The sequence below is a fragment of the Ostrea edulis genome, chromosome 2 (genome assembly GCF_947568905.1).
Source record: "Ostrea edulis chromosome 2, xbOstEdul1.1, whole genome shotgun sequence".
NCBI lineage: Eukaryota > Metazoa > Mollusca > Bivalvia > Ostreida > Ostreidae > Ostrea > Ostrea edulis.
Window position 1 is genome coordinate 65,079,500 of NC_079165.1, and position 19,003 is coordinate 65,098,502.

General features: G+C 36.4%; 2 protein-coding genes across 2 annotated transcripts; both read left to right on the forward strand.

Annotated features, from left to right (window-relative positions):
* The first annotated feature begins 2,446 nt into the window (after window positions 1-2,446).
* LOC130052314 (uncharacterized) lies at window positions 2,447-6,997 on the forward strand. Its single transcript, XM_056156800.1, has 9 exons — window positions 2,447-2,939; window positions 3,307-3,474; window positions 4,020-4,252; window positions 4,457-4,627; window positions 5,490-5,605; window positions 5,696-5,750; window positions 5,842-6,072; window positions 6,195-6,324; window positions 6,447-6,997. The coding sequence occupies exons 1-9, from the start codon at window positions 2,728-2,730 to the stop codon at window positions 6,550-6,552; spliced, it is 1,422 nt and encodes a 473-aa protein (XP_056012775.1). The 5' UTR covers window positions 2,447-2,727; the 3' UTR covers window positions 6,553-6,997.
* A 4,387-nt stretch (window positions 6,998-11,384) lies between these two features.
* Window positions 11,385-16,178, forward strand: LOC130052315 (uncharacterized). Its single transcript, XM_056156802.1, has 10 exons — window positions 11,385-11,525; window positions 11,644-11,878; window positions 12,394-12,561; window positions 13,096-13,307; window positions 13,627-13,797; window positions 13,985-14,103; window positions 14,202-14,256; window positions 14,337-14,561; window positions 14,651-14,780; window positions 15,827-16,178. The coding sequence occupies exons 2-10, from the start codon at window positions 11,658-11,660 to the stop codon at window positions 15,927-15,929; spliced, it is 1,404 nt and encodes a 467-aa protein (XP_056012777.1). The 5' UTR covers window positions 11,385-11,525; window positions 11,644-11,657; the 3' UTR covers window positions 15,930-16,178.
* The last annotated feature ends 2,825 nt before the right edge of the window (window positions 16,179-19,003 follow it).

Genomic DNA, 19,003 nt, shown 5'->3' on the forward strand with positions numbered 1-19,003 from the left:
AGACAGTGTTGGAGATTACGGCGGAAGATACCGAGTGTAGTATTGGCTTTCTTAGCAATGTTTGTTATGAGATCTTCAGAAATTGTTACACACGATATGATTGATATAGGTTTGTGGAAACTTGCTGATGTATATGATTATTAAGTTGGTCAAAATTTGTCGATTTCTGGTTGATGGATTAAATGCAACATGTGTTAGCGTTAATACGCATTCCCCATGTTGAGTTCTACTCTTCGTCATTGTAGTTTGATGAGTTCCTTCAGTAACGTAGCATGGTCAGCTCTGGACGTTTTGGCTCTATAGTTGACTTCACGGAATTCGGTAAATCGCTGATGACTCAACGGTTGATTTCTGGTTCTAACCTCAGATAGACGTAGCATGTCCCACGACGTTGGTTTCAGTTCGCTTTTGAGAACAGTTGGGATTTTCCTCGGCTGTTGGTGGTTGTATTGCGGAACATTGTTTATTGTTGTTGTATTGTTTATATCTGTCACAACCATAACATGGTCGCTAATGCTCGGAATTGATGTAGATGTCTTGTCAAGTGACGGGTTGTTCGTGAAATATTATGGTCTCTAACTGGTTGACTGTGCAGCTAAGTAAGTCTATGCTCCATCGATAGGTTGATCAGTGTTTTATGAACCTCTCCATCTGCCGCACGCTTGTTCACCGACATATTTCACAGGAAATATTCGGGCAGTTGAAGCCACCTGCTAAAATGGTGTACTTTTCATTCGACGTACTAGAGAGAGAAAGATTCGACGTACGAGAGAGAGAGAGAGAGAGAGAGAGAGAGAGAGAGAGAGAGAGAGAGAGAGAGAGACTTTGTAGACTGATTAGTCAAGAAATGAATGTTTGACCCTGTCTATAAACACGAAAGTCAAATAAAAGTGCATCAAAGACAATGCAATCACATGGATGTGTCAGTACTATGTAATTAAAAAAAATCAATTAACAATACATACCTATCTCTAATCATAAAAAATGTAGAAAAAAGTGTGACAATACTTTTTTTTTTCTTCAGTTAATTTGAATTTGGAGAATAGAATAAATTAGAGTCGATCGTTATCTGATTAATACAAGATTACATTACAATCATACATTACATCACTAGATATGATATACCCCGGTAACACGAACACATGGGGGGGGGGGGGCGGAAATATTATAGATAGCATAACAAAGAGAAACATTGGTACCTGTATCATGACATGAAAGTACTTGCGGGGATATTCTTTTCTTTGATATCGAAAAATTACAACAAAAAAAAAAAACAACATAAAAAGTAAAACGCGTATGCATGCCATTGGTAATTTGGTAACATTACAGCTATGCTGTCATTGGTGATACCAAGTAGATGAATCCTCTTTATTTGTCTTCTTTTACTCGTTACATGCCAAACACAAAATTGTTTTCATGAGCAAGAGTGGGCTTTCTGAGCTTGAAACTTCATTTGTCTACTTATTGTATTTGTTGTCATTTTAGTGTCGGAAAATTTTGTTGTGAAATTGGGATTTATTATTTCAATGACAGAAAAAAAAGTTTATATAAACTTTTGTTGTTAATATTTGTGTTGGAAAAGCTCTGAATGAAACAATTAAATTACATTATTGTCTTCCTGAACAAAACGTTATTTCTTTATAATGTTATATACATGTATTCAGCAGAACCGAAATATTTATTTTGATAAAATCTTAATTCTATTAATGATTATGGATAACGTTACATACAAAACTATCATAATAGCAGATTTTACATCAAAACAAGATTTTTATATCTACAGCTAATATTTTCTTGATGAAAAAAGTAAAAATATTCCCAGGTAAGGTTTCAAACAGCAGTCGGGACTCCACCCTGGCACAGGACATCTTGGTTTGAAAAAACTGTAAACTAGGCTACGTGCTTGTATATTGTACCCCTTTATTTTCCTCCCTATATATTGGTATGTAAATTAAACTTTGAAATTATCTTCATTATATACGAAAGCGTTCATGGAAAGTTTAAGGTTTATTAGACAAATCTATTGGTTTATAATCATTACTTTGATTAAATTCTTTTTTAGTTTTACCCCATTTCAATCTAATCAATATCATTTTGGTTCCAGGATGTTATAGGTATGTACAAAGACACCGAAGCTTGAGATTTTTAAACACCAGACCTTACCGTCACTATTCCTTAATTATCTCCTCTTGGTTCCTAGGGGAAAGAGAGAAAAAAAATGCTTTGTGTCAAGTTTGGTTGAAAAATGGCCTTGGTGTTTCTGTAGAATAGGTAGAACTTCGATAAAAAAAAAATCACATGAGCTTACAGGTACTGTGAGCTAATATTATCTGTATTTATAATATCGAATTGAAAAAAAATGTGTAATGTTTTCTTCACGTTAACAATCTGGACAAATAGAAGTATTTAAATCATTATACTACGTAATGATTATTTTTAGCTTTTAAGTATCGATTTGTTTATCCATCCGGTGAACATTTTAATCGATCTGACGTAGACTTTAAATAGCCCCAATCGCGCATAGAAAATGCTTAACTTTAATAGCATATTTAAACATACACCATTGTAAACCTTATAGATAGAATTTTAAATGTAATACCAAAACAGCTGCCATTTTGACTGGCTCAACACTGGTTCTTACTTTTACAATACAACTGAATATAACATATCCACGGACGATCTCGCTTCATCAGACACTCACCACAACAGTTTCTACTGGGAGATACCATGTCAAAGGTTCCAGTGACGCCGCAACACGTGGAGGAAAACATGCCTCCTCCGTCCTATGAAGAGGTGATGGGACACCAGGCTCTCTCCTCGGTGAAGGCCAACTTACCTAAGGAGCAGTTGCCTCCATTGGCCTACATAGACATCATGCCTCGGTGTCTTCATCCTGGAGACATGAGACGCAAGGCCCCACCGGAATACGACAGATTTAGGTATATTTTCTTTTGCTTGATAGCTTCATGCTTACTAAGTTACTTTCACTTAACAGTATTTCGCATGCTGTATTTCAGTACCTATATTATGTCCATAGACGAGTGGATCCATAATATTTTTCGGAGATATATGGTTAAATATACTATCACTAAAATTGCATAAAAATAGCCAACTATACATGTACCGGTATGTTATATATTTGAAAATTTGAATCATAAGGGAAGGTTGTGATCCCCTCGCTAGCTATACATGTATATAGATCCATGCATTCTAGATCCGAGAATTCTAAGTAGAACAGAGATCATAAAGTCAGTGTGCATTTCAGTGATCTACGAAATTAATCTCATTATGTTACACATCTTACAGTACCCTTATAGGAGCGGCTAACTTCTGGCTTCGGGCAAACCAGAGTTATGGTGTATGGAAATGTGAGACAGTGGAACGCAAGGTGGAAAACAATGGAAGTATTGTAATGGACAAGATGATCTTCCACGAGTCGACCTACGGCTTCAACGTTCTCATCAGAGGCTTAAGGTGAAAGGTCTTTTATACAGAATCAGAAGTATATCTTCTTTCAAATCAGCCAACTATGTTTTTGACCAACATTATTATTCTAGAATATGGTTTCTACGACTGATGCTTCTTGTCTGATGTGTGTTATAGATTGTGGTTGTTTGTGAATGCTTCTTGTCTGATGTGTGTTATAGATTGTGGTTTCTACGACTGATGCTTCCTGTCTGATGTGTGTTATAGATTGTGGTTTCTACGACTGATGCTTCCTGTCTGATGTGTGTTATAGATTGTTGTCTGATGTGTGTTATAGATTGTGGTTTCTACGACTGATGCTTCTTGTCTGATGTGTGTTATAGATTGTTGTCTGATGTGTGTTATAGATTGTGGTTTCTACGACTGATGCTTCTTGTCTGATGTGTGTTATAGATTGTTGTCTGATGTGTGTTATAGATTGTGGTTTCTACGACTGATGCTTCCTGTCTGATGTGTGTTATAGATTGTTGTCTGATGTGTGTTATAGATTGTGGTTTCTACGACTGATGCTTCTTGTCTGATGTGTGTTATAGATTATGGTTGTTTGTGAAAGATCCCACGACAGAACCTCAACAGCTGGGACTCCTTAACAAAGTACCGAAAAAACTGGAGGCCAACCCAACACATCAGCTGTATCATCCGTATGCGGGATTTGTCGTAGCACCACTGTTCCTACAAACGTTTGGCGCTCTTTTGAATACATACGAGGGATTTCAAGAAACTCTACAAAGATTGAATGAGGATTTACAGAAACAACCACTTCAAGGTTTTAAGATTATCAAGCATTCTAGAATATATCAATCAACATTAATTATTTTGAAAATGTTTCGAAAAAATCAAATACTTCATCAATCAATGCATTAATACTCAGTAGTAGATTTGCCATTTAGTTTTGAAATTAGCCTTAGAACTGTAAAAATCAAAATCAAAAGCTTGATTATAACTCAGTACTATGGCTTACATACCGTAGGTTCTGTTCTAAATGTTGAAAGCGCCACACTGAAGGTTTCAGAGGGAAATGAAAAAGCCGTCATAGACCCCGATAACACTGTGTGTCATGAGAATGGCGGCAAGATGAAGCGGTACACACAAATCATACGTGTCTTCTACGTCATTGGGGAACCTGCAAAGGAGACGATAGGTAGGATTTGCAATACTCTGGTTGGTTGTATATTGTCTAACGTCCCGCTCGTTCGAGATTTTCCCCCACTCATATGGAGACGTTACCATTGTCGGTGAAGGGCTGCAAAATGGCGCTTACCACCTTCAAGCAGGTAGGGATCTTTATTGTGCTACATCTGCTGTGGCACAGGGCCTCGGTTTTGCGGTCTCACCATATAGTCGTCTCTTATACTGCAATATTCTATAGGTTTGTCAGGAATAAACCTTTGCTGATCAATCTCGATTAAAGCACTGCAATAATCGTGTGATGCTGTGCAAGACGGGGATAAGGAAGGAATCACTGACTAGTTTGTTGGGTATATGAGGTGATTAACTACATTGGAGAACGTGATAATTTATTTATACACAACCACTCCCACTTACCCAACAAACTAAGCAGTGATTCTTCATATTTATTTGATACAAAATGAAAGTATAGAATTAACATACCAAAAATACTGCCTAATAAAAATTGAAATCCATGTTAATTTTCATAGTTTCCGCACACTGACCTTTCATTTTGCACGAACTGAAAAAATTACGTTCAGTTATTTTGGGGAAATTAACACATTGGAGATTTGAAAGGGTTTCACAGAAAAACAGTTGGAAATGTGTAAATACGAATCAATATTTATAAAAGAATCATAAATGCAAGAAAGTGGAGGTATAGAAAGAATGGAGGCACCATGCTTTCCTTGTTTTATACAAAAAAACAAAAACAAACCAAAAAAAAACCAGATACTGAGATGCAGTCAATATTCGGAGAGCTATCCCGTGATATAACTTTTGATCAGAGCATCAATGTTCCTGCTTATACACGTGTAATTCTTACTGTACGTTAGGTGTGAAAGAGTTTATACCCAGTGTTAAACGACCACCAGATATCACAGTACATGCCCAGTTTCAAAATTTTGAAGAAGTCATGACAAAGTTTACCAAATGGCTACCACATCAGACAGTAAGTGGGAAGATTCTGTGATTTACTTGAAATAAATTTATGATATGCTCGTATAAATTCAATGAACTTAAATGTTTGGATGCATTTCAGGCAATAAGAATGGTTAATATCCAGTCATTTGACGTTCGATATAAAGAAGAAATGGGTAAGATGTCATTACTTGCAGAGTTTTGATATAGTTACGTAATGTTTCGATATCAATTTTTATTTTTATTCGTGTCTGTACACCACAACAGGTGGTCTCGAGATCCTTTCTGAACTAACAGACGACATTGACGATGGAATGACAGACCGTTTATTTCTCAATACACTCCGGGTATTTTACGTGACGGCACCCAAAGTTCCACCCCCACAACCAATCAGCTTCATCACTTCCAGGTTATTTCTCCCAGTCCGGACAGGAGAGAGATCTTTCGAATCGATGTCACAGACAATGTTTCGTATTGAAGCTTGGCTGAAAGTCACTGGTATAATTTTGTGACGTTCAAATTACAAAGTGTTGTCTTTGAGTTTCGTACTGAACGAGTATTTAACATGGATTGCAACCAAATAGAAATTGTGTACATTCGAATATCATTTCTCAAAACAGGCATCCCAGTATACAGTGTAGAAACTGTGAGGTTTCTCTACCGAGAACCGCTGAAGTTAGGTGTCGACGACACCAGGACCAACTATACGTCATTCAAAGGAGTAGGAAAATATTACGTCACGGCAGTCAGGTAGAACATACATGTAACACATATGAACAAAAGACTAATTTAAAAATGGTACATGTTCTTCCAAGAGATAATGTTTTATTGTAAAAGCACGAACCGTTATGACCATTTTGTCAATTTTGCAGGGTATACTTCCTCTATCCGTTTCAAGAGCCACATCCAAATTATCTACCTCCAGCCTCTCCGTGGGACCCCTCTATGAAACCATCATCTACTTGTTCAATCCAGTGAACATGAATTACAGGGTCATGTATTCCAAATAGTGTTTCAAACTAGTAATTGTTGATTGTACACCATTTAATACGAGGATTTATGCACCACATTGCAACTACAATAGCATATCTACAAAAGTTACCAAATTGTTCAGGATACTAGATCTAGACGTCTCCGTTAAATTGAAAGAAATAGATGTATATCCTTAATATCAGAGATGTATTTTGGCAGAACCTGTATGTATCAGCGCCGCCGCTCAAAACGTTTTGTTTGACATTTTAAATATTTTATAGTAGCTATTTTAAGATGCTTTTAAAAATCTGTGATATATTCATTGTATATATATAGCCGAATGAATGAGCAAGTGAGAGAGCAAGAGAGTATAACACGGTGCTATGATACAAGATATACTGTTATTTTTTTTAGCATAATAAAAGTATTTCACACACTAAGCTTATAAAAACGCATCTATCTTTCATGTAACGGTCTGGGATATCGTTAAACGTAACCATACATATATAGATGATTTTCGTATAATATCATTTTACCAAGTTATTTCCATCTGTCGCCATGTTGAAGGTCTAAAGGACGACTTTTCTTCTCTGAATAATCAAATTTGAACTTGTGAAACAAGAATGTTTGGTATAGAATCATTACTTTATGGAAATTGTGAATTAGTGGAAGTTCTAACTAATGTGTATTGAAAACAATGATAAAGAGTTGAAATTGGTAAAATAATGAAAATGTGAAGATAACGAACAGTGATCAATCTCACAACTCACATTAGGAATACAAAATTAATTAAGAGTTGGACAAACACGGATCCCTGGACATACCAGAGGTGGAATCGGGGAGAAGTAAGCATCCCCTGTCGACTGGTCACACCCGCCGTGAACCTTATATCTCGATCATGTAAACGGAGTAATCCGCAGTCAAAACCAGAGTGTAAAGAACGGTATAACAATTTAGACAGCATTTGACCCCATTGACAGATTGTATTCCTATTGGCAAGAAAGATCGTGATAATGACCATATGATTTGCGAAATGATGACTTTAAACGAGACTGTTGAAACCCCTGTAGCATCAACATGTTTGTAAGTAGCCTGCTTCGAATTAAAAACTTTTCATAAGCAGAAAAAGTTCTTGAGTAACGAATCAGTTGAGAGACATAAACACCATAATATTGGTCACAATGGAATGTTGCTACATAGATATGGGAATTTGAAGATGGAGAAGCTGATGTCATCTCTTTTGATAAAGTTGAGTTGTTAGTTTACCGTTAACAAATATCTAAGTTCGAAGCAGACGTGGAAGACTCTGTGGTGTCTTTTATTTCGAGTTCACTGGGATATATCGATTTAACATGATTATTGTTAATAGATAAGACGTCGTCGATATATCTCTAAATTTCGAGTTGAAGGCCATAGCAAGAGATTATTTTTTCTCACGTAGAAGGTTTGAATAAATTATGCTTCATAAGAATAAATAAATAAATAAATAATAATGATAATAAACAAAAAACAAACAAAAACCAGGTCAACTAATAAAGGAGCACAATTCGTGTTCATGGAAATTACAACAGACTGCTGAAAGACCTGATCACCAAAGACTACGAAGACTGTCAGTTAGAAACTCCAGCATCTTTTTCATGTCAACTTCAGAGTCCATGTGCGTAGAACCAGAGTGGTGTTTAACAAAGTAATTTTTTGGATGACTGATCACTAGATACGGTAACTCATATTCATTCGTCCCATTGACTGGGATATTAAATGTGCTTAAAATGAAGTATGATTTTGAAGAATTTCACATTTTGAAAGGGCAGTTGGAGTATAAGTATAGGATTACCAAATGTGGAATTAGTGCCAAGTTCGTTTAAAATACATGTGTAATAATGAGCCTTACAAAGACAATGTGTGTAACGAGCTTCGTCAGCTAGAACCAAAATAAAACCTATATAATTCTTTATCACGTCTGGTTTACTAAACACAGAAGGATAGGCCTAGATGTAGCTGCAGAACTGTAGCTCTCTGAAAAATATTTTGACGAAACGGTGAAATTATTTTTTCAGACAGCTACAGTTCAGCAGCTAGCCTAGATGGTACGCACTTTTGTTTTGATATTTCTGATACGTGATTTATCACTCCGCGGAAAAAAAAACCCGCTATACGGTATTCATCTTGTACTTTTTATCCATTCTGACAAGGTATCATTTAGCCCATCGTTTGGCTTAATCAAGGCTGTGACTGGATTCCTAAGAAAACGGAGAAAAACTGGTCAAAAGGGGAGGAAAAAACATCACCCTACCTGGAAAAATGTCATTTTCTTCACTTTGAAAGAAAGCCAGAGTGCCCCCCCCCCCCTCCCGGAAATTGAGCCGATCAGGGGATTTCCAAACTCCCACAAAAACCCACACCTCTGATGATCGTCGACAAAATTCATAATAGACATGAAGTTCTGTTGCCAATTGAAAGACCAGGGATCCCTGAATTTAGGACCTTTTAAATAAGTGATTTCATGTCCTCATTTTCAACCATATCTACATCACCAGTAATGACATGTCCAGCTGAGTTATATATATAGTTGAAAACATCTCGTAGGTGGATTATGTATAAGACTGTCTATATCTAGCCAATGCAGACTTTATTCGTAATCAAAAAGTTTGGAAGCAATGGTAGAAGTATATATTAGTAGGAAATATAAAATGTAGACTTGAACTTCAAATATGCTGTAATATAAGACTGAACTTTTTTATGACGTAGAGTGATGCTTATGTTGACGACATCTATTCCTTTGTTATTCTCTTTAGAGAAGTCGAGAGGCATAGCCTCTCGACTTCTCTAAAGAGAATATTCCTTTGTTAGTTTTAAGTTTAAGGAACTGACGGCGTGATTCGGAAGGATTATCATCCATAACCGCGGTAGTTTAAAGAGCCTCATCCTGTGATGGGCAACATCCATAATCATAAAATTCAGTCTTGATTCTGGTGTTGAAGGAGTTTGTGCAAGTCGACTTCCAACATGGCGGCCGAAGGGAAGTTACTTTCAACAAAATACCATCTATCGACAGCTATATTTCTGCGGAAAATATCCAACCTTTCCTAGATCAACATATGTAAAATGCCGACGAAATATTGAGAAACAGATGTTTTCAATTTATTTAAGAAATGATTTAAATTTTTGAATACGGGGATGAACTTCAACGCTTCACGCCGATGTAACATTAAATAGTGACCTCATTGAAAACGTCCCCTAGGATAATTTCTTAACGATAGAAGTTGACCCCGAACAAAATTTAACGTTAGATTTTGATCAAAAACGGTCGTTTAAAAGTGATCAACGTTAAATTTTGATCAGTAATGGTGTCATTTTTCACGGCTACTTAAATGTTACATGTATACATAATGTAAATGTTTAAAAAATGGATTGTCAGAGAGAGAGAGAGAGAGAGAGAGAGAGAGAGAGAGAGAGAGGATCATTATTTCCCAGGCAAACAAATTACATATTCCTTAAAAAGAATTTACTCTGCCTTTCCCTTCGTCTCTCTTCCCTTGGAGTTGAATCTTCTCTGGGCTACTTATCAAAGGGTACGCTAATGAAAGGTGAAGATATTAAACGAATAGTGATCAATCTCATAACTCCTATACGCAATACAAGATAGAGTTACGAAATTTTCAACTCATTAATCAAATTCGTATGTACATGTATAAAATTGTAAAAATCCTGTGCTCGAAGGAGGAACAGGAATATTCAAAAGAGGTGAATAGGTTTTAATTTAGGCAAACATAATTTCTCCCAACCGTGATAATAATCGAAATTAATTTTGATAATTATTATGTAAAGGAACAATGTTCATCTCGTAAATATACAAATTGAATGATGAAATACAGGAAATTATTATTTTTTCATGAATTTTAGTGTTTAAATTTATTTATTTATTAGCCAAAATATTAAATATTTGCAGTTGCTCCAACACCTATGATCTTCTTTGAAAGGTTGTTCTGAGTATATTATTAAAATGAATCTCACGTAAGCAAAGATTTTGTTAAAATTTCTTTATAATACGGATTTGATCCTTAAAATACTGCCCCCAAAGTAATAGATAGAAAATATTGTAAAATACAAGCGAAATACTTGCAATCCAAACCATTGCGGGTCAAACACATTCATACATGCTGACAGCTGGAGGATACAGCGATCCAAAGATAAAAGGAACCCATTCAAGAGTTAAAGAACGTAGTTCGAAATGTTAATGGGGGCATGGACACGATTTGAGCTGGAAATTTTAAAATTTCATTTATTCATTTTTAAAGTTCTGAATGCTTAATTAAGACATTTCTAATGGTCAGCAAGAATTTGAATGTCAGTTGTCGAGGTATATGGGAGATACAGAGCTCACATTTCTTTGTTATGTAAACAAGGCTCGTGCAATGTTTTTGTTTAAATATATGTTAGAGTTCGTTTAAAGAAGATTTTTCAATTTACATGTTAATTCTGAACACAATTAAACAGTTTCTAGTGTTTAGCAGAAATCATTTTGTATTACACATGCTATTTTCTATTGAGCAATCCATATGTAAACAAAAACATGGCATGAGCCATGTTTACATAAGAAAGAATTCTGAGTGCTGTATCTCACTTATAACTCGAAGTTTGATACTGAAATTTTGGTTGACCATTAGAAATACTTTAGTTTAGCATTGTAAACAATAAAAATGGGAAAATAAGATGTTCAGCTCAATCGTGTCCATGCCCCGTTAACTCCATGTAGCAATGCTTAGCAGTGGTAACACTGCAAATTTCCATGATCGGTTTAACCACTTAATATGTGATCCGTAGAATTCCTACTGCTTGTATTGATCAGTAAGATTTAAATACCCCTTGCCAGTTTCGCAATCGGCTGTTCATTGTTTGCTAATACATGTAGAGTATTTTGCTGTTATACAACATGTGGTCTCGATGGAAATAATACTTTAATACTCAGTCTAAAAGAGGTATGTAATGAAATTCTTATTTGATTTGATTTAATTTGATGAAACACACAAAATGTTGATTGGAGGATCGTTATAAGGCAAGCTGTAAGCATTTTCAAGAATATCTGTCAAATTTCAGAATCAAAACTGAGAATGGATCCGCCAGCAGTTCAGCCCGTGAGTGCAGAGGAGGTGTTTAAGTCTCTTCCACCTCCATCATACGAAGATATTATGGGTCACCAGGCGCAAACATCGGCAAAAGCTAACATCTCTCAGGATGAGTTACCTCCCTTGGCATATATTGACATAATGCCTAGATGTCTTCACCCGGGAAATATGAAAGGAAAGATTCCTCCTGAGTACGATAAGTTCAGGTACAGACAAATCATTTTCATTCCATGATGTTTTAATCATGTCAAAGATCGGGGGAGGGGTATAGTTGTTGCTTTGTCCGCCCGCAACTTTAACCTTGGTCATAGCTATTGAATTATACAAGAGACTTAGTGATATTGAAAGGTCATTATCAGGGTCATGGTAAAATTTGCCACAATTATACTTGACCAAGCTCGAGGACATAGTATTCTACAAACCCTGCTTTTCAGCTGGCTTTTGTATAGCATAACGGAGTAGAATAATATCATGCTGAGAAGTTCACAGTGTAGGAAAGGTATACCATTTTCAAGGTGACATTGAGAACCTGTCCATCTTAGAAGAACTGTAATCGATGCTTAGTATGTGCAAATACTCATCATCAAAATATATAAGATATGCCGTATAACGGGTATCTTTTAAGGTTCAAAATTTTTTCTGCGTTTCCAATACCTACGGTTGCATTACTCTCTCTCTCTCGTTCATCTGATTCATCGTGTATTTTATTTCTTCAATTCAGTACATTAATGGAAGCAGCAAATCACTGGCTGCGAGGAAACCCAAACTATGGCGTGTGGAAGTGTGAGACGGTGGAACGAAAGGTAGAACCAAGTGGACAGGTGGTGATGGAGAGCATGCTATTCCACGAGGCCACATACGGATTTAATGTCCACATTAATGGTATAAGGTAAAAACACATTCAGATCCTCTTGAAGAAACGAAGAAATTCAAACTGAATCAGACATAAAAACGGATTCATATAGGCGTGACGCACACACACAGACACACACACACGCGCGCGCAATCATTCACTCACACGTACTATATAGTGTCACTTTATACACTCCAACTCTTTGTACGAGGGAGATGCTTGCCGCCAAAAATGACACTGATCTTATTAAAATAAATTACCTATGTACATATACTATGCAGTCAGCAAATGATTCTTTAACAGCTAATGCTAATTTTTAAACACTAGACTTGAAACAAAAGATCAGTCTATTTTATATAGAACTTGTTCCATATGGAGCACCGTCCATTCTTCTGCTTAACCGGCAATGCTAACTTATGTTTCTGTTCCTAGTTTTCTTCATTTTCAAAAGTCAGGGGTTATTGATTTCGTACACGAAGTAACGAATCAATAACCCTTGACTTGTGAAGATGAGTTTTCTTTTTTTTAAAAAAACACTCACTTTTATATATATCTCAAACATTTACTAAGGTTGTGGTTATACGCCTGTAACAACAAATCAGCACCTCCGCAGCAACTGGGTCTTTTCAGTCGAGTGCCAGATAAAGTACAAATACCAGTCGCTTTCTACGGAAGACGACGTTTCCATGGTCCAGCTTACATACATAATGTAGCGTCATACGAGGGACTCAGAACTACAATGGACAAACTGAACGGAGAACTCACCAGTAACCCTGTAGGAGGTAGAATGAGACTGAACGTTAGTCTGTAAAAATAAAACGTATAATGAAATTATGATTAGTAATTAATGAGCTCTTTTATAACGGCATCAACGTCAATCAATATTTGCATCTTTGCGGGCCTTTCCGGCAAGTGCTTATCGGAAAACCCCGTGAGGATGCGTTTGGACATCAGAATGTAAAGATGTACACAACATGTATATAAATCACAAAAACGGAATCCGAGATACAATAGAAATTGAATATGAGATTGATCACTGTTCGTTATCTTCACTTTTCATGCATATATTACAATGAAAAATGATGTTTCTTTATATTCAAGGAACTATTTTGAATGTGGAATGTGCTGTGATAAAAGCGGCGGAAGGATTTGAAAAGTTGGACGTGGATCCCGACAGTACAGTGTTTCATGAAAATGGAGGCAAATCACGACGATACACTCAGATTCTCCGCATATTTTACGTCATTGGAACTCCGGCAAAGGAAACTCTTGGTAATTGTGCGAAATTGCATTCTTATCAATCACTTAAAAGTATACCATTGCAGTATAAAATTGCGGTTAATATGATATTATCATAATTTTCAATTGAACTGTAAGGTTGGACGTTCTTGTAGTATGGAATATTTATCCTGTAATTCTGCCTACAGTCTTTTACCTTAATCAAACTGTCTACTTACAGAATTAATAGAGGTGATACCAAAAGTAACTCAACAACCGGGGATGGGGACACCTGCAAAGTTTGAGTCATACGCGGAAACGATGGATCGCCTTTCAAGAAATCCCCCCTCAGAAGTTAGAGTATGCACCTTAAAAACTCGTACTTTCAATCAGCAGATTGTCCTTGTGAATTCATATGAAATTCAAGCAGTAACAAATGTACTTTGGTATTCTTTCAGGAAGGCCGGATAGTCAATATACAAACACACCTTTCAAGATATAAAGAAATAGGGGGTATATAATTAAAATTTTTAAAAGCTACTGAATCTTTGATTTCCCAAATTGTCAAGTACATGGGTTTTTTTCTCTTTCAGGTGAAGTTGATGTTCTGTCCAACGAAACAGATGACTTTGTCTCTGGTATTTTTGAGAGAAAACAACTGCAGATTATTCGTATCTTTAAAGTCCTGGGAAATTCAACTAAACCCTTCCCATCGTACATTTCCTCCAAACTGTTTATTCCCGTCCGCACTGGAGGCAGATCGTTTGAAAATATGCCTCAGACCATGTTCCGAATCGAAGCCTGGTTACGAGTTACTGGTAAATAACTTTGAGTTATTTCAGATCTAACGACATCATTACTGTGTAACATGGATTGTGGTTTAGAAATTAACTAATTTTTTCAACAGGTTTACCAGTTTACAGTGTAGAGACGGTGTCCTACCTCTTTAAAGAACACTCTCAAATAGGTGTGGATACCAGCAAATCCAATGTCGTCAGTCCTTCTGGGGTCGGGAAGCACTTCGTTACAGCGATCAGGTAATCATATATTGTTTAGATAATTCAATCGGCAAAGTACTCGATTGCCTTGTGAGCCGGAGGTTGTAAGCCCTTGCCCAGACTTCAACAGACAAGTCATTAAAATAGGTAACAATCGATCCCGCTGTAAAAATGAATGTCGCGGAACTTCAGATGAGATCATAATTGAGGTTCCGAGCATTTAAGAATTTGTGACAATGTATAAAGCTAGCGAGGTCTCAATACGGCCAGTTGTTTCTTGTACATGTACAGTATTTTTCGATTGAAACGTCACCAGCTGTAGGTGAATTAGCGCTCAGGGCCGTAGCAATGAGGGTTCTTTAACGTGCCAATGCCTGCCGCGACACGAGACCCTCGTTTTTAAGGAGGTGCTCTTCATCGTCATAATGGCTGACTTCCTTTTAAAACATGGATGAAAATATAGATATCAGCAATATTTGTCCATTCATTAAAAAAAAAATCATCGCCTAGCTGAGTAGCTCAGTAGGTTGGCACATTGACTGCTGAACTGTAGATCGCGTATTCAAATCCAGCAAGGGTTTAAATTTTCTCAGATTGTTTTCAACTAAAACTGCATTTTTTTTTACTAAATAAAGCAAATTTGAAAGTTTTCAATTTCAAAATATTGTTGTACATATCCTCCACTTTTCATCCATAACAAATTTCTCTGGTGTAGCATACCTCCATAAGGTCAAATCCGAAATACCCATGATTCTCACTTTTAATGGCCAGGCAGTGTTTTTTGTTTTTTGTTTTTTTGTTTTTTGGCGGAAGAGCAATCACTGCCTATGTTTACGTTTATGTTTATGGCACGAGCGAGTCACGACCTCCCTCTTACGACGCGAACGCTCTCTCACTGAGGATCTCGGTATGAGTGAAATGATTCTCGTAGGGACATAAAACTCCAAAGAGTTAATCAAACAATCATAATATTTCGGGACAATGTCAATGTAGCAATATGTGACATAACATTTCTAGAACTTAGAAAGTAAACGAAATGCAATGCGTCTTTTGAAGAAAAATAATGTATGGTTTTTCTGTTACAGGGTTTATTTCTGTCAGCCCGTCCAGGAACCTGACCCCTCCCACCTACCCCTCGCGTTCCCATGGACACCCTCCTCAGCGTCATCTAGCTGTACCATACTGTGATACTTTCTTATCAATACAATACTCAATACACACTGTAAATGTACAACCTCTGGCGAACATGATAGTCACTGTGATACTTTCTTATCAGTACAATACTCAATACACACTGTAAATGTATAACCTCTGGCGAACATGATAGTCACTGGATTATACGAAAGTTATGTGTAGTGTACCTATCTGTTTTGGCTGTTATATTTATCATATATCTTTTTATATACAAACAAAATAAAAGTGATTTTATGTTAACAATATTACATTTAATGAAATATTATATGTTACTGTTGCTTGAAAATATGTCGAAATACTCTTCTGAACGACCGAGAAGCTGAAACAGTAGTAAACAAGAGGCACACATTTTGAATCAACAGAGTATTGGCGTTTTGTTAAAAACATCGATAAATTCTTCAAAAAGAATGTTTAATCCGATATTCACTCAAACGACTCCAAAATAGACGAGAATTCATCAATATTGACATCTAAGGTGAAGGTGTGCAATAACAGCATGCATTTCTTAACTGTTCAATATTTAACCCGTCATTAATGCATGAAGCACTGATTTTGTAAATGGGGGCATCATAATTTATGTACAGTAAAACATTTTGCTTAAGTAAATATCAAATACCGACTCTTTCAGATTCGGAGGACCGTCGTCTACCATTTTGGCTTGTTTACGTCATTACGTTAACGTCAATATTGAACGCTCATACTCGGAATGTTTCGGGCGCACACAATTTACGCAATGCAAAGTTAGCATTCAATAAATTCACAGGATATTGAATGCTAACATTCTCTAGTATTTACGCAGATTTTATAATAGACTATTTAATAGCTATATAATAAATGTAAGTATTGGTGTTAGTATTCGGTACGTGGGTGAAATTATACGTCCCAATCAAAATAGATGAAATTCAAAATGTGAACGTGTGTTTCCATTATTGTTATAAAAGATGAATCAAGTTAACTAAAAAAAAAAATCTTGACTGGGAACTGTTTTTGAATAGAGGGCATTTCTAATGAATTTGAAGTTCATATCAAGATGAAATGAATTTGGTTTGATTGTAAAATGTTTGATACAGTTACCGCGTTATACCGAGTGCTTCAGAAAACGTGTAACTACATTAGATTTCAAGATAAACCTAGGTCATACTTCCCGAAGTCTCATCCCGACAAAAATAGTCGTGGCAGTTCTTGGAAAGTAGTGAGGAATCAGGAGGGTCCGGACAGATCACAATGCCACCCCAGCAGTTTTGAACATGTTCACAACCATCGAAGTAGACGCCTGTGTGACCTAAACTGTGCATATCATGGAAATCTTAATTTGCTTCATACATGGAAAAAAAAATGGCACATCATTTACAAACTATGTTCAAGATGAAGTCTATTTTACAGCCTTAAAAAGCCGACAACTTCAACATAGGTATCTCAAGTAAAACATTTCATTTCTTGTCTTCTGCCTAAAGTGTTTGAATAAGAGTGGTGGTGTGACTTCCCTTTCACTCAAAATAGTAATACTTTATCCGAGAATCGTATGTTGTCCCACATTGTCGCTAGGTTGCCTGTAGCATTTCACTTCATTCAAGATGGAATCTGAAAATCTTTTCAAAAATCTCATGAGATGGCAGATTGTTAGAGAATGTTGGTAGTGTGCATATTCCCTACTATATAACTCCAAGTCTTACCGCAACATCTGATGAGCACCAAATCTTACCACAAGTAAGCACCAAGTCGTCATTTGCTGATATATTACTGTCGTTTCGGTTGATATTATAAGTAATGGATGTGATTTCCTTGAAATCCGCACGTCATGTCCATAGGCTTCTGGATTTCCTGTTATTTTTTGCCATACATGTCTCTCTCGTGTTCACTGCAGTGTTGTGTTTGTCCAAGCCTTTACTATACCCTTGCATCACTCCTTGTTCTTTGTACTGGAGATAGCGAGATACACTTCCATTATTTGACACATGTGCTGATTCCATACATTGAAACTATTTGTTTCTGTTATTGGAAGAAATTTGCGGTATTACCGGTTTTCTATCAACGTCCATTTTAGACTGTTGGAATATTTTTCACGCGTGTAAAGTACATGTAGTGGTTGCTTGTCAGTATACATGTATGGACTGGTGAGTAGGGAGACATCCCAGGCTATTGAGTCTGGGTAGGGTTATCCCCAGAGGACGTTTGTCTGAGTAGGGTTACTACCGAGGGCTCTTATTTGACCAGGGCTATCACTCGAGGGAGATTGTCTGAGTAGGGTTATCACCTGAGGGCGTTTGTTAGACCAGGGTTAGCACTCGATTGCGCTTACGCCCAAGAGTGATATAATTTATTTGTTGTGTCTCTACTTAACACATTCCATAATAGTTATATTATCATGAAGAATCTAAATTCAAATGGTATATAAACCTGTTGTGTGTTCTCCACTCCTCTGACGTCATGCTAATATGTCAACGAACTGATATCACCGTAATAATTTATTGTTTACCGATCACTCGTATTAATTAACATGTATTACATAGCAGAGTTATCTTGCTTGCGCCACCTTATTGTCATCTACATGTAGATAATGCTCTCAGTTGTCACCCTGCACGTGAAGCTAGGACATCACGAATATTCCCTGCACGTGACATACGCTCAACCAATCAGATTGACTGTATTATCTTGTAGAATAATTAATCTACACCTTATATTGTGTTTCAGTCATTATAGTTTGGACACATATTACACTGAAAATTATAGAAGGCATGATATAGAATACTCTCTCTCTCTCTCTCTCTGCTATCAGAGGCTGCACATTTTCATACAAACTATTTAACTCATATACCGGTATGTTGTACGAGATGGACTATGAGTTTTAAATTACTATTCAGAAACTAAATGTTATTCAAACTGAAAAAAACAAAAATAGAAATTAATGCAAAAATGTATAATACAGCAGTGTTTCTTCTTGTATACGATATAATACCGGTAATTAAGCAAGCCGAACACAAACAATGCAGTAATATTTATTGATTGTTCAGGGATAAGATAGCACTAGCTTTTGAATAACGTATTAGACAAAGAACTGTATTAATAAA